This window comes from Electrophorus electricus, chromosome 7 (assembly GCF_013358815.1).
Source record: "Electrophorus electricus isolate fEleEle1 chromosome 7, fEleEle1.pri, whole genome shotgun sequence".
Taxonomy (NCBI): Eukaryota; Metazoa; Chordata; class Actinopteri; order Gymnotiformes; family Gymnotidae; genus Electrophorus; species Electrophorus electricus.
The window spans coordinates 7,847,922-7,864,191 of record NC_049541.1 but is presented as its reverse complement, the minus strand read 5'-3'; the positions used below and the strand labels follow the sequence as shown (position 1 = coordinate 7,864,191).

General features: G+C 43.6%; 1 protein-coding gene across 7 annotated transcripts in view; it reads right to left on the bottom strand.

Moving 5' to 3' along the window:
• Window positions 1–483: 483 nt before the first annotated feature.
• Window positions 484–16,270, bottom strand: part of arhgef4 (Rho guanine nucleotide exchange factor (GEF) 4) — a 59,801-nt gene continuing 44,014 nt past the window's right edge. For 4 of the 7 annotated variants that reach the window (XM_027031595.2, XM_027031604.2, XM_027031621.2 and 1 more), the window contains 11 exons: window positions 9,018–9,166; window positions 4,781–4,957; window positions 4,396–4,590; window positions 3,911–4,090; window positions 3,565–3,797; window positions 3,247–3,376; window positions 3,005–3,136; window positions 2,621–2,864; window positions 2,396–2,473; window positions 1,911–2,146; window positions 1,389–1,477 (listed from right to left, as the gene is read on the bottom strand). In XM_027031595.2, coding sequence (XP_026887396.2) covers window positions 1,917–2,146; window positions 2,396–2,473; window positions 2,621–2,864; window positions 3,005–3,136; window positions 3,247–3,376; window positions 3,565–3,797; window positions 3,911–4,090; window positions 4,396–4,590; window positions 4,781–4,957; window positions 9,018–9,166 — 1,748 coding nt within the window. In that variant the 3' untranslated portion in view covers window positions 1,389–1,477; window positions 1,911–1,916. Of the gene's footprint in view, window positions 1,478–1,910; window positions 2,147–2,395; window positions 2,474–2,620; window positions 2,865–3,004; window positions 3,137–3,246; window positions 3,377–3,564; window positions 3,798–3,910; window positions 4,091–4,395; window positions 4,591–4,780; window positions 4,958–6,844; window positions 7,113–9,017; window positions 9,167–16,270 lie in introns of those variants that run through there. The other 3 variants (XM_027031610.2, XM_027031645.2, XM_027031629.2) reach the window with 2 other exon arrangements.

Below are 16,270 nucleotides of genomic sequence, written 5' to 3'. Positions count from 1 at the left end.
GTCTAATGAGACATGAGAATGCTTAAGGCAACATTATTTGAATGTAGACGAGACCCAGTATTTAGTCTGTTTCACTGTAAAAATTTGTGTAGTTGTTGTGCAAGAAAACAACCATTTTTGTTTCAGTTTTTAGTTGCCTGTTTAAAATGAAATATATAGGATAATCCAGTTTAATTTTTCTATAATATTAAATACATCACGAAATTCACAGCAATCCCCAAAATGACTGGAGGGTGAATATTGTGTACATTAGAATATAGCCACAGACATGTAATAGCAAACCACCAATATGCTCGTCATGCTATCAGCAACCACAAGATGGCAGCATTTTGCCTGTGTGACAGACTGTCTATGGTAAAACAGCATTAAATGTGCCACTTAAAATGTGCTTTGTGGTCAGACATCCCATCAGAATAGAACACACAGAGTGAAACAAGTCTGACAACCGTCAAACATACTTTTATTTGTATCTTTTTTTTTTTCTTTTTTTTTTTACAATTAGCTATCATAGTGGCTGAGTACTCTTGGTATTGATGTTCGGGTTGAAAATATCCAATAATGTTGTTTCACAGCAATTCATGCAACCCCCCCCCCCCCCTCACAATGTCTGGGTTACGTACTGAGTGGCACTTCAGAAGAGAAGTTCATTATGGAGCAGTTAGTATGCAGGAAGACCAAATGAGTAGAAATATGGGAGACACTCATTTGAAACCACAGTGACTGAACAGTGTGTTGCTAAATTAGGAGCTTTCATGAAGAAATAGTTGGGACAGATTGATAACTGCATACACAAAACAACATGATAATCAGCAGATTCACAAAAAACAACAACAAAAAAAATACAGTAAAAACTAATTCTGTTCATTAGGGACTGCTTACCCAAGACAATGTTATGCAGAACCATTGTTGAAACTTTAAAACAGGTCACACGTATCAAATTACATACAAAAGCTAGTTGTTGGGCACTGTGGATAGCTGGAAACTTGAAAATAAATAAAACAATGTGTAAAGAAGTCCATAGTCCACATGGGGAGGTGGAACCAAAGCGTGCCCACGCAATGATCTGTAGCAGTAGTCGCATTAGTGCCGTTAAGTGCGGTTACAGCGGGAGCGTCAAAGCTGGAGGAGCCATTGTCCCGGTGCTACCCACGAAGCATGGACCGCCCCCCTCATTTTCAGTCCGGGAGCCATGTCGTGATTGTAACCAACCCATAAAGTGCTTTCTTGATTGAAAAGAAAAGAATGGGAAAAAAAAACTTTGTATTAAAACAGAAGAAATAAAAACATGAATTCAGGCACAAGCTCGAGTCTGGGGTCTGTCATTTTTTGAAGGGCGTCAAGCGTCCGATGTTGTGCCAGAAATTGGAGGTCTTGCGTTTGGGTTCAGCCAGCATGATAACCTGTTGCTGGGGCAGCGATGTGGGCAGCGCTGGGTGCTTCTGACGCAGCAGCAAGTCATAGTAGGGCCTGGTCACAGCTTCAGAGCAGAACAGAGGTGTAGAGGAGGTCATCAGTAAAGATCACACACGTTTACCTTCTCTTGTAAATTTACACTTAAAACCTCACCAGAAGACATGCACCCAATATAGAATTTATGATGCTTTAATGCTATCAGTTCCACAGGGAATACAGTTAAGATTTCTGTTAAAGGGGTTACCACAGCAAGCCTTCAGTCTATGAGTTAAAATCACTTAAATTTGGATTAGAGGAGCTCAGAGGAATTACTGTTCATCAATTGAAGAAAATATTATTTATACTCAGGTGCAGCTCAAGGGTTCTAAATAGAGCTTTATAGTTGTGGTGGATGGACGGAAAGCAAGAGAATAAATACAAACGCAAATGGAATGCATAAGTAATGGTTAAATAAAGCTTGGTGCATATATGAACACCATGACACTCAGGGGAGTTACCCTAGTCTACTGGAGGTCTCTACTCTGAGAAGACATCCAGGAAATGGCCCTGCGCAGGACCCCAGGGGCCACCCTAGCCCCCCATCCCACCCTGCGTTGGGGAACATCTGGGAGGAGAGGCGAGGCTAGGGTGGCCCTGGGAACCACGCCCACTGGGGATTCTGGGATATGCAGGCACTTGGAGCTTTTTGCACGCAGAAGTGGAGGAGCTCTGAGAGCGAACAGGTGCTGTTCCGCTGAGGCATGCCAAGGAGGTGAGATGGTGACAGGGAGACAGGCAGATAAATCAGACAGCCCCGAGAGTAGGTACAACGTATGGTTCTATACACTGTAGAATAATACATCTTCAAAGACATAAAAGGAACTCATTTGATAATATTCCTTTCCTATTTTCTCATGCCTGGGAAACATTTTTTTCCAATAAATGCATGTTATTTTCAAACAAAAAACCTACTGGCAGTGAGAAATTTCTCTGAATAAATCACCTTTGGGTTTCCCAGCTGGATGGCTTTTGGATGCATTCTGCATGGCCTGCTTCTTTTGCAGTTCTGTGATGGAAAACCCTGTGAGGGGGAAAACATTTCTTGTCATCTGAAGTACCATGATTGAGAAAGTAGTGAAAGAGTAAATAAAGAAAATAAAACAGTCCATATAACTCAAATGAGTCATTTAGAGACAGTGGTTGCTGTAAGAACAGTAAATGCTTTCACCTGTCTCAAAGTCATGCTGGACCTGCTCCCTCTCGTCCGCAAAGGCGCGTAGCCAGCGCTGTTTTAGCTCGGGCTTTTTAGCACACAGCAGATGGACCTCGTCCCCAGCCAGCGACACCAACTTTAGCGCGTTCTTCACGGTCACGTTCAAGTCCTTGTCTTTGCCGTCCTCCACATCCACCACCTCCATCTGATCCATGTCCATCCGGCCCTTGTAATATAGGATGTCCCGCCGCAGCAGATCCTGAACATCAGACGTGGTCAAAAGTGACAACAAATGGGAATAAAAAAGCTTTGTTGGAAAACTAAGCAATGATTTGAATGCCTCCTGGAATGTTTAATCACCCATGAAGACAAGTAAGCTGCACTTGCCCTGATACTGACCTTCTTGCAGAAGACCAGCTGATGATCGAAAAGGAAGAACATGCGTTGTTGGTTTTTAGCCTGAGGCTGAGAGATCTTGGTCAGGTCTCCTGAGAAGATCAGATCTGAGCTTCTACTCAGGATGTCGTCACCCTGGAGAGTAGCAAAACATACATGATGTTTGCTGAAGCTGAGGGGACTACAGTTATGGCTGTAATGGCTGAGGGACTACAGTAATAGCTGTCATAGGGCAGGGACTGTACCTCCCAGTCTTCTATGGCGCTCTGCCACTGGGCAATCTTGTCAATGTTTTCCAGGCGGCGCTTTCTCTCATTGATCAGCCTGGCCACATTTTTCATGGCATTTAATGCAGCCTCCACATCCTTATAATCTCTGAACATTAAGAAGAAATGAATTACTCATTATATTCCTGTCACCATATACTGATCTGCACATGTCCTGATTCTTGTAAATTAACAGATTTATAGAATGGACGTTCTAAGATAGAAATCATGTACAAAATTTGATAATGTGCATAAAGGTGTATGAAGTGTCATAAGGATTTATACAGTATATAGTACCTATGCTGAGGGTTTGTGTATTTCAGAAGCTCAGCCAGCTGCAGAGGATATTTGCAGATCTTCTGAACAGGTGTGAGAAGAAAGCCATCCAGAGAGATGTCAATCATCTTTTGGAGCAAGCGACAGGCCTCAAAGAAGAACACGTATTTCTTGATCTTCATTAATTTTGACAACTGCACACAGGCGTTGGGGTGGTTGTTGCAATATTCTGAGTAGATCTGAAACTCTGTTTGCTGGTAAGTAAAGAGACAAGGACTTACTTGGGTAACACAAGAGGACAAAATGTAATGAGAATGAGGAAAAAGTCCCTCACACAAAGAAAAAGTGGCCTTTTCCCTTAGCTTACGTTCTCTAAGAAGCAGGACCCGATCTCGCTGAGGTGAGGTTGCTCTTTGTTGAATTTTTTCTCCAAGGCTTTCAGAAACTTCTTTTGGAAGCGATAGAGTTCATCGATGTTGCCGAAGATCATCCGCAGCTGTTCCTCATTGAACATGTCTGTCCTTTTGCGGCATTGTTTGATATATCCCTAATAGTTATCACAAAAGGACAAACAGAAAGTCAAATGTGTTGGATATGTCTGTAAAAAAGATTTAGGAAAGTTTCATTGGTTACTTGTTCTTTTTTATATATCCACATAAGAAAATATAAGCAATTCAACATAGTTCTACAACAGACATGGTCAATATTGTGAATGTTGAAAATCATGTATTGCAAATTACATAATTCTCTGTATGCAATGAACAAACCATGCAAAGGGTGATTTGTAATGTAGTCTATTCACTGCAGTTGTATGTATCACTACTGGACATGTGATGTGAAAGATGCACTGACTTCACAGATGTCCTTCAGGTGTTTGATGTAATCCCTCTCTGTGCTCATGATCTCATTGATGACATTGGCCCTCATCTGTTCCTTGCAGGGTAGGCCAGGGCCCAGCGAGCGACCCACACTGGCCCCACTACCCTCTGGTACCCCGTCCAGGTGGGCTAGATAATCATCCATGGGTTCATCTTGGTTCACACGCAGCTACCAACAGAGAAATTCACATGCAATAGAAATTCTAATCATTAATACCATTTACCATTGGACTTCTTTGTTCAATTATGCTTTTAAATTACTGCTTTTAAAAAACGTTTGATAAAAAATGTACATATTTATTTACATATTTACATAAGTGTGCGCTGGGTATACAGAACTCTCTCCTTCCATCTCTTACCCGGACAAAGCTGGCGGGGAACCAGCCCTCGCTGTCTAGTACCCGGCCCCACCACCACTCCTTGTTGGTGGCATCCACTACTTCGATGACATCACCGGCCTTGAAGCCCAGCTCCTGGTCGTCCATGGTGACGTGGTCCCATAGAGCCTCAGCACACACGCTGCCATCACTGATCAGCTGCACAAACCCATTGGAAAGGCAAGAGCAAGGGGTTAATAAGGCAGTACAGTATGTATTTTGATGCAATATTGTCCTTCGCAAAAGGGTCACAAAAGGTAAATGTAAATTGGTTCCACCATAGTCTATAATGATTATGGTGCTTGTTCAAACAAGAGGTTAACTTTACAAGTCTCAGAAATAGCTTTTTATATTATAGTCCCTCACCAAAATGACTACAAATTATATTGAAACTTCAATGTCTGGTTTAATTAGTTTTTTGATTACTTTAGATTAGCTATTTTAATTAGTTTTATTCCTCACATCATTCTTTTAGATTTGGCATAGGTTTTATTCTTTATTCTATTGTATGTTTTAATTTCCACATGTTATATTTAATCTTGCTTGTTTAGTTTTACTCCTAATTATTTGCTTTAGGTTGTTGAAGGTTCTATTTCCTTATTTATTTCTATTATTATTGCAATTGGAAAATTCGTTTTGCAAGCCTTCCACCAACAATGACTATACAGACATAAGAACACACAGTGTGTTTCAACACACACTGCCAGTGGAAAGACACTGCGTCAGCCTGCGCAAAAACCCTCTGAATGCTTGCTCATTTTGGTGCCTGTTGCCTAGCGACACACCCACATACATTCCCATGTGCTGCTGCTTCAGTTGGGCCTACTACCTCATGCAGCACTCAATTGCAGTAGCCTTCTATATCTAAAAAAAAAAAAAACATTGAAAAGGAGAGGAACAACATTGTTCAGGCTTGTTAAGCATTATTTAATGCCTGTTTGTTATGGAAATTTTGTCCAAGGTTCAGAATCCTTTCCTCCTTGTTTGGAAATTAAACTGCCAAAAGGGTCTGTTTTCAGCCTGGCTAGAGCCAGTAAAATTCAGGAATTTGGGAAGTAAGCATTTTGATATTAGGAGACACAAAAGCACAGACATGTAATTTCTCATGACAGCAGTAACAGACAATCAAGTTTGATTTGACCTTTATCTTAGCCCCTCCCTCCTTCTAGCATAGCCCCTCCCTGGTCTGAGCAGAGCACCTCCCTCCTCCTTGCATAGCCCCTCCCTACTCTAAGCAAAACCCCTCCCTTTTCCTAGCATAGCTCCACCTTGCTCTGAGATGGCTGCAGGCAGCACTATCCCACTGACCAACGGAACATACTCCCATCCGCAAGTCAGAACGTTCATGCCATGTCCACTGACACTAACAGCAGGGAGAGAATGTCATATGCATATGTCAATGCAGACTACAAAAGAACATGCAGACACACACTAGAAACAAAATCAAACAAACATAAGCATTGATCAAAATCAAATTATTGTTGGCAATAAATAGGAAATATAATTTGTCCATCATTTATGCACAGGTACAGGCACATGCATTCATTCTCTCTCTCTCTCTCTCTCTCTCTCTCTCTCTCTCTCAAATAAATCCCCAAAATGGCCACTGACAGCAGCAGACAACAGACTGAGTCCAGTGTATACTATAGTCCAGCAAGCTGCTAAATAATTAATAGAGCACTACCTCTGCATAGTAAACATGCCTCAGTGGAATGTACACATTCATGCACACACGCATGCATACACACACTCTTTTATTGACTATGCTCATAGGGATTCCACTGACATTATAGCTAATTAGTGATACACCTACACCTAACCCTAACCTTATCCTCACTAACCAAAGTAAATTATTTGCCTCTTTTAATTTTTCAAATAAAAGTACCAATTTTTATTTCAAAAACATTTGCAGTCATGGGGACCACAAGGTGGTCCCCACAAGGTCAAAAATATCAGATGTTCCTATCCTTGTGGGGACACTTGATCCCCACGGAGCTATATAAACACTTTCACACACACATCCATTTTGACATTCATTCCAATTACCTGCACTGTGCTGCCTGCATTCTGCACCCCCATCCAGAGTAAGAGACCAACTTTTTCGCGTCCTCTTCCTCCACTCTCCCCTCACCACCTCCCCGAGCGTGTCCACGTGCACACCCCCCGTCTGTGCCTTACTGGAAGGCCAGCAGGAACATCAGCACCACATTGATGATGACGAGCAGCATCATGATAAAGAACACCACCACCTTCTGGGCTTCCGGGCTCAGGTTGCAGCGCAGGAGCACATCGGCGAGGCCCTGGCGGCCGGCCACCGCTCGCTGGCCCCCCCGTGCCATGCCGCCCGAGCCCCCTCCTCTTGGCCCCCCGCACGCCCGTGCCCTCGCGCACGCACACACGCTCGCTCCCACCGTGGACCGGGAGACAAGGTGAGGGGTGCGTGTGCGTGGACGCAATGGGCTACGCGCACGCCGACGTGTGAGAGGGGAGAGGGAGAGACGAGAGAGAGACGTTCCGCGTCTGCGCTTGGATGTTCACTTCCACTTCCTCCCGTGCCTCCTGCCTCACGTGCCTGCCTCACCCCTTTCTCCTCCCGCTCCTCTTCCTCTCACGCACTGCTCTTTGCCTCACCGAAGTCACGGATGGCTATGCCTTTGGGGCTCCATCAAAGCTTGTCCTCTCGCTTCAGCACTCCACGTTCTCTCTCCTCTTCTGTGGTTCTTTCCTGTACTCTCTCTCTCCCTTGCTCTCGTCCCAGTCACTGCACAACTGCTTACGAGCTCTGTTCTCTAAATTCTCCTCATCGGGTTATCATGGCAGTCCCTCCTTTCTCTCTCAAATGAAACCCATTTTCAAATGAAAACAGAGAGGCCAAAAATGGAGGCTGCTTCTGTGCTTAGCAGCAAATCCATCCATCCAGCTCCCGAATCGCCTTTTTTTTTTTCTCCTGCTCCTGTCCCTCCCCCTCCCACCTCTTTCAGCCAATGGGATGCCTGGGTTGTAATGTGTATCCTAGATACCAAAGTAGAGGAGGCCAGCCTTGACAGCAGAAGGGAGGGCTGGGAGGGAATGCAGTATTTTACCTCTGTTTTCTCTTGCTACTGGCTGCATCAGCTGTCCATCTCCCTGCTGCCCCACCTGAATTATGAACAAGTTCTATCAGGTCTCCTCAAGGTGGTGCTAGAGTAAAGGCAGTGCAGCTTCCTGTATTAAGTTAAGGCTGTACAAGGGATTGAATTTCCTTACAACATCTGAAGGCAGAGAGGAAGGAATAAAGCAGTTACTCACACTCCTCTCCACATACCCATTTACACAAATCTAATGTGACTAGAGAGGGCTTCTGATTTCTTCAACCTGCTGTTCTCTCTCCATTTTTTTTCTAAACTGTCTTACCCACACCCATCTCTCCTTTATCTCTCTTGCTCTCTCACAGCTCTCTCCAAATCCCCTCTGCCTACACACACACTGACAGTAGGACATGTCCATTCAAGGCAGCAGCTGTGCCCACCTCCCACACACCAACACGCACGCACATACACACGCACACACACGCTCACAAAACTATCCACAAGTTCAGCAGTGACATCTGGCCTGCCCAGCTGATCCCTGTTTGCAGGGCAGGCACGTGGAGCAGCACAGCCAAATACAGCACCACCGCCCCTTTATACCCTCCTCATGCCAAGCTCAGCAAACCCAGAGTTCCCAGAGGCTTTGCCTTGATTGGATTGTGTGCTGCTTCCCACTGAAACAATGCACTGGCAGTGCAGGTCTCTGCCAAAATGCTAGCAGCACTGGTAATAAATCAAGTGAAGTGTGAATTGGCCGATAGTGAGCTTAGATTGGAGGATGTTATTGGGGTGTTTAAATAAAAAGGATGTGGGGTTGTTTTGTTGGTATTTTTTATAATCAAGCTCTAAGGATGTTGTTGAGTGGATGGGGTTTATATAAAATGTTCCACAAGGTGTCGCCCTCAACAGTGATCACACTGAATAGAGAGGATATGACTGGCAAGGCAGGGCTGCTCTTCTCACCTGGCCTGCAGCCAGGTGTCTCTGACACAAACCACACCAGCAGACATGAAAAGAACACAGAACACATCATATCACCGAGGATGGGTGCATTTTACCATTCGAATGCTTTGGGTTAACCAAGGCCCCTCTCATCATAAATGGATCCAAACATACACACGCACTTGGAGCAGGACGAGTTTCCGTGTTACCTCGTTGATGGCCAGCTGCTCGCCACCACCTCCCCCTGGGTGACCAAAGCGGTTGGTAGAGCTGCGGAACTCGTTGTACAGGTCGTCCTCGCTGCCCACCTCGTCCCCAAGGCTGGACTTGTCCTGTGGTCCATCAGTGATGACCAACGCTGGGGCAGAGAAAGGCGCAGCAGTTAGTCAGCTGGAACACTTCATCGATAACACAGGCAAGATAATAGTCACAGGAAATGGTCTAAAAGAAGCCCTAATAGCCCTGAGAATACAGGGACTGGTAACAGTCATACACGGCACCCACAGCCTGACCGCAGTAGGTATTACATTCTCTACCACAAAAGTGTATCTCGTCTGTGTCTTTAAAAGCTACATGACCAGTATGGTCAGTACACTGGACCAGTCAGGTCCAGCAGTTTACCTACAGTTGAATCTACAGAAATAAAGCTTTCTTTGATTCAACATTTGAAAAATATTTTAAAATGGTAAAAAATTTAAAGGTAAATTACTAGCAACAGTGTCAATAATACACAGAGGACCATGCTAAGTGAGTCACTGTTAAGTATTACTTATGATGATGTGTTAGATGAAGACTTGTTACCATTTGAAGGAGTGGTTAAAACAATACTAAGCAATCTTAAATTTGGTTTATGAGGTTCATATGAGGAATTAACATATGAGTTATGTAAGTGAAAAAAATGTAATAATGAACAAACTGTATTAGCTAAGTTTATGTTGGCAATATTCTTTGATCAATGTAACAAATAAACAGTCCAGTACTGCAGAAAGACTGGAGACTGCTGTGGGTTTATTAAACTGAAGAGTCACACCAGCAGGAAGAATGCACTAACAAGACTAACAGACTGACCGAGTATGCAAAGACAAGAGTGACAAAGTCTGAAGACCACTGGCTCATTTCACCTGAATCACACACCTGCTGCTTTAGACCAAGGGAGATTCCACAGTCTGGCGGACATCACACACACACGCACGCACGCTCGCACACATGCATGCACACACTGCAAGCCTCAGAAATCCAGGCCGAGCCAACCCCAACAGTGGTGTCTGGAGCCTCAGGCGGGCTGGGGTTGTTATGTGGAGCAGGGCTTGTTGTGTCTGTCAGCTCCGCTGGTCTGCCCTAATAACCTCTGCAGGGCTGCATCTGAGCGTCACAGGGATGATGGTGTATCAGGGCTGTCTGTCCTCGATTCCCTGTCCCTGCAGGCATAGTCTGGTGCTTTGCTTTGGCCTGTTTTTCTTTTGTTTTCCATCTCAGGTGTGAGACCTGGCACTTTCAGATCTGAGTGAGATCTTTGCACATGACAAATAACAAATCTCAAATCACACGCAGTTCAATAGAGGACTGCACTATGCTGATATATGAGATCATGCGTGCGCACACATCGCCTGTAAGCGTGCCTGCACTGTATGGAATTTACCACAGGGTCACACACACACACACACACAAAACAAAAAACAAAACAAAACAAAAAAAAAAATATTGGCCACCCAGGCTTAGGTTCCATGGTCATTAATACTAGCTAGCGAATCAGGCTGAGGCTTTGTGTGTGAGCCGCCCCTGCTTCCACCATGAACCCATGTCCTCGGATAAAGCTGCTTGACTGCCCAAATTCCACAGGCAGGGAGGGCCGCAGCCCCTCACGGCTGCTCAGCCTGATCCACATGCTCTTTATGGATCCAAGAACACAGGCCTAAAATATTACTACCTTCCGCAGCACAGCAGAATGCACATTAACAAGGAGATCTGACACCACAAAACTCCACAGACAGATTCCATCAGTGCGCTGTGACGTGTTCTCTTTTAATTCAACATTGCCTGAAGTGCTGAGGTAAAGCTGTAATTTAAGAAACTGGACCATGGATTTATTGAAAACAGAGACCAAAGAACAAACGAAAACTGATAAGTTTATCATGCAGATTACACCCCATGACATCCACATCCTCCACCTGTGTTTACTTCCAATGTCAGAAAATAGTTTTTGTTTCATCCGTCCTTCTCTTTGAATTCTGAAATCACCCATTCACGTCCCTCATTTTTATCCAGTCTACATCTTCCTCAATGCCCTCAAAGCCTTTCAGCACTGTTAAATAAAACCTGTCTTATGATTACAGTTAAACAGAAATAAAGAGATGTAAACAATTTCCAAATTCTGCTATTTCTAAATAAATAAAGCAATGACTGAGTTTGGATTCCTGTTCCAAGGTAAGTAATTTGTGTCATACCACAGTGGTAAGAAACCAGAAAAGACCCTGGTGCTGTAAAAGCAGTGTGATCTGAGTTTAATTGTGACCAGGACGGAGAGATGTTCACAACCCTGGGGTTTTCTTACCAGGCTAAGATTAATGTGAGGTGGAAAGCCAAGAACATTAAAACACTTTTAGTGTGTGAGAAACATCACCTCATGTTACCTCAGTACATATAAACATGTCATGGTTTACAAATGTACACACACACACATACACTTATCGCTGGAGTTTGTTGAATTCTTCAGTTGAACTATATTAAATACCCACATTAACATACTGATTGGATCAATGTAGGGTGGCCTGGTGCCAGGCAGGAAAGCCATGCCCTATAAGTCCTCAAATAGTTACTGCAGGTTCAAACAGGAAGTGTGTTCATCACACTCAGGTATCCAGAACCTCACCTAACACATGGGTCCATTCCAGCATTCTTAGGATCTGATTGCTATCTGAATAACCATGACTTCGAGGTACAGTTATGTGCAAAACAATAGCAGTCTAACATCACTAATGTATTTAATTACTGATTTTGGCAGTAAAGATAATACAACATGGGAAAAAAATTCATGACTAGGTGTAGATGAGTAATGGTCAACCAACAGAATCAACAGTTGTGACATGCATGCTGCTAATTGGGTGAAATTGACTCATTTAATGAAAGGGGCGTGTTCAAATTAATAGTGGAGTTCAATTGTGGAGTTCAATTAGTGAGGTCATTCATTCTGTGAAGAAACAGGTGTCAATTATGGCCCTTATTTAAAGAAGGAGGGCAGCAAATGTTGTACCTGCTGGTTTTAGCCCTTGCTCAGTGAGTAAAATGGGTTGTTCCAGACATTGTACCGAAGGAAAAAGAACTTTGATCAAGAAGTTGATTGGAGAGGGGAAAACATATAAAGAAGCAAATAATTGGCTGCTCAGCTAAAATGAACTCAAATGCTTTAAAATGGCAAACAAAACCCAAAACACGTGGTAGGAAAAGAAATACTACCATCTGTGTAGATCATAGAATAACAAGAATGGCAAAGAAGCATCCAATGATCAGCTCCAGGGAAATCAAAGAAGATCTTCAGTTACCTGTGAGTACTGCAACAATCAGAAGACGCCTACGTGAAGCCAAACTATTTGCAAGAAACGCTCGTAAAGTACCATTGCTGAAAAAACGTCGTGTTGAAAAGGATACAGTTTGCCAAAGAACACATTGACTGGCCTAAAGAGAAGTGGCGCAACATTCTATGGACAGATGTGAGCAAGATTGTTCTTAATAGGTCTAAAGGCCACAGACAGTTTGTGAGACGACCCATAAACACTGAATTCAAGCCACAGTACACTGTGAAGACTGTAAAACTTGGTGGTGCAAGCATAATGGTTTGGGGATGTTTCTAATACTTTGGAGTCGGACCCATTTATCGCATACCAGGCACCATGGACCAGTTTGAATATATCAAAATACTGGAAGAGGTCATGTTGCCTTATATCTGAAGTAGAAATGCCCTTGAAATGGGTGTTTCAGCAGGACAACTAGCCCAAACACACCAGCAAGTAGGCAACATCCTGGTTCCAGATCAAGAAGATTGATGTTATGAAGTGGCCAGCACAATCCCCAGACCTCAATCTGACTAATAATTTGTGGGGTGACATCAAAAATGCTGTTTTTGATGCAAAACCCAAGAATGCAGAAGAACTGTGGAATGTAGTCTAGTCAGCTTGGGCTGGAATATCTGTTTGCAGGTGTCAGATGCTGGTTGACTCCATGCCACACAGATGTAAAGCAGTTATCAGAAATAAAGGTTATACAATTAAATATTAGTTCATTGATCAAAAGAAAAGGTAAATATGTAAACAACTTTCAGTTTATACCGTAAATATTCGAGTTTGTAAATGAAAATGAAGACACTGCTATTTTTTTGAACAGGCCATTATTCTTTTTTTTTTTTTTTTTCATTTTCAGTTTAAACATTTATATTTTGTTCATTTTTTTCATTTGGAATTGAATGTGCAGTGCTCCCAGTGCCTTTGTGTATATGGAAATAAATACTATTATGAGGATTGAGTTTTTTCTCAGTTGTTTTAAACACACTGCTATTATTTTGCACATAACTGCATGGGGCAAGTATACGCTGCCACCAATGATGGATGGGTGGAATAGTACATGGTGAAAAAGCTGCAGCACACTGGTGTATAAAGCATCACTCAATGCCGAGGCTACTCCTGTCTGCAAACACCAGTTTCTACCAATAGAAGCATTATTCTTATTTTTAAGTCTATTTACATACTGGCATTAGGCAATGCAGAAGGAATTCTCCCAACATCTCTGCAGAGGAAATCTCACTGTGACGGTGTCTTCCCGCCAGAAGCCTCTGTCTGGCAGCGGTGGCATCCACATGGCCTTTTGTTTATGCTCTGCTTTTCTGTTCAATGTGTTGTATGTTCTGGTTTTGTGCCACCTGAGTCTATTGGCCATGTCACCTGTGTGTTATGTGGTTCCTTTATAAGTCCTTTGTGTTTGTATGTCATTAACATTATGCTGGCTTTCTTTAGTTCCTTTTTGTGCAAGCTTATTCTGTGATTTGTTTCATTAAACTGAAGAGTTGGAAACTGGTGTTCGCTTCCTTTTGTCTGTGTTCTTTGCCTTTGACACTTTCCCATGTGTATTGTTGCAGTTTCGGTGCACTCTCGACAACATAAGAGGGCAGTGCTGGTGAATCCAAAGAGCGTGAGGACTCCTGTAAGAATGATCAAGGGGATGTTCATGATTCCACGAGGAGCACCTAGCTCCTCAGTACTACAGTGTGGGCTCAAGGTTCGGTCCATGCTGCCGGATCTGCATCTACAAAATTGAATGTTAGAAAAAGCACATCTAGTGCCCCGAGGCTCTGGTGCCCTGAGGAGAGTGCCAGAGTGAGCTGGGACTGCCGCCAGCTCCGGCATCACCTCTCCATGGCACCAGTCCAAAAATGTCTGTGGTGTCCCAACAAGAGCAACGCCTGCTGGATCAAAAAGGCCTGGTGAGAGATGGCTGCCAGCTCTCGCCGCATGTCTGAGCAAAACCCATTGAGAGGGAGGCAGAGACAGACAGAGACAAAGAAGGAGAGAGGGAGAAAGAGAGGGAGAGACAGACAGAAAGAAAGAGAAAGAAAGAGAGATAGAAATGCAGGAACATAGGGACAAAGAAAGAGGAATGGAACGAGAGCAACTTAACTGAGTTTTTTAAAGCTTATGGTTTGTGGTGTCCAAAAAGACTTACTTAAATCTTCCCTGAGGTAAACTCAGTAAAACACTTTAGCAAATTCCCCTTAAGGTTTTCCTACTCATACAGCCTATGGAGACTTCCAGAAGAACCTGATAGAATCATGGCACTTACAAACAAGTCCTCTCATGTCTAGCAGCTGTGGAGATATAGACCACAACAGAGGACATGTTTATTACATAGCCACTGGCATAAATCACCTAAATGTCTATTTTTCTCTCTCTCTCTCTCTCTCTCTCTCTCTCTCTCTCTCTCATTATATATATATATATATATATATATATATATATATATATATATATATATATATATATATATGAAGAAGTATATACCAATAAGAGTCCTTGGGAAAAACTCCGAACACTACATTTGCTTACCTCTGTAAGTCGCTCTGAATAAGAGCATCTGCCGAATGTGTAAACTGCAAAATACTGTAGTAGTAAAAGATGTAGAGGTAGTCAAAACTGCAGTGTAGTACACAAGGTTTCCAGAGAAACAGAATCTTTTGGCCAGCTAGAAGCCTCACACCAGTCATGCAAGCAAAGTGCTAAAATAATAAAATGCATTATAAAACAAATGAAATAAAATATAAAATAAATGACTCTAAAAGCCTCCTGAGAGCTTGGGCTGGGGTTGTGATGTCATTCAGAGCAGAAGGGGGGCTGGGCTGGTGGGGGCGGGGGGTGCCTGGCACAGTTCTGTGGGGGAGCCGCTAAACTGAACTCGTTCCAAGCAGACGCGCACACGGCCTGACGCCTGTACCCGCCACGCAGTTCTTGAGCCACGAGTTTTCCCAGTATTGCTGACATGGTTTGGGGATGTGAAAATGCTCCCGCTGGGCTAGTCTTGATGGAGAGTTGCTCGGGCATCAGTGAAGGGAGCTGGCATGGAGTCTAAAAGCTTTTTCCCCACTGGGCCCAAAATGCCTCAGCAAAACACTGTTTTGTTCTGCGCCGAGCTGCTGTTACTCCAGTTTGAAGGAGTCCAGCTCCCCACAGCTCACACTGAACAGAAACGGCGGCTTCCTGCCCACAAGCTATTTAGTATGGAATTACTATAAGAGCAAAATTACATGAGTGCAAAGATAGAAATCGCCTTGAGAGCTTTGAAAAGCGAAAGGAGTAAGACAGGAAAAGAGCTATGTTCAGGGACGACTTCTCCTCACCTCTGCTAAATGTCTCACAGTGCTAAAGCTTACACTGTTACATATATAACAGCTATGCCCATGTGAAATGGGCATGACACTCAGGAACGTCAAACAACCAGCAGTTGAAATCAAGCATACTCAGAGCTGGACTTTGATGCTCATACAGGGGTTGGAATCCCTCTGAACGCTTACGAGATTTGGGAGATGGTGGACGTCATCTGCGGATGCATCCCACACCACACCACAGTCCACAGTGCTGATATCCCCCCCCCCCCCCCACTGCGAGATGTCTACTACAGGGGAGCTCAATGAAGAGATGGCAGACCATACATATGAGACAGCATGCCAGCAAGGAATGCACAAATGAATGAAAAACCCTCTCTTTCTCTCTCTCTCTCTCACAGAGGCAGGGGCATTTGGGGCAACAACCTTTGAACTGATCTAAAGGCACTGTGTGGAGCCCCCTATGAAAGGGAGGGAGGGGAGAAGCTTCTGAGGAAGAATTATACACCATCAGCCAAAAGAGACGTTTAATTATTGCAATTAAGATTGATTAGCAGCACATCTTCACCATATGTAATTCTCTCATTCTGTGATTCATGT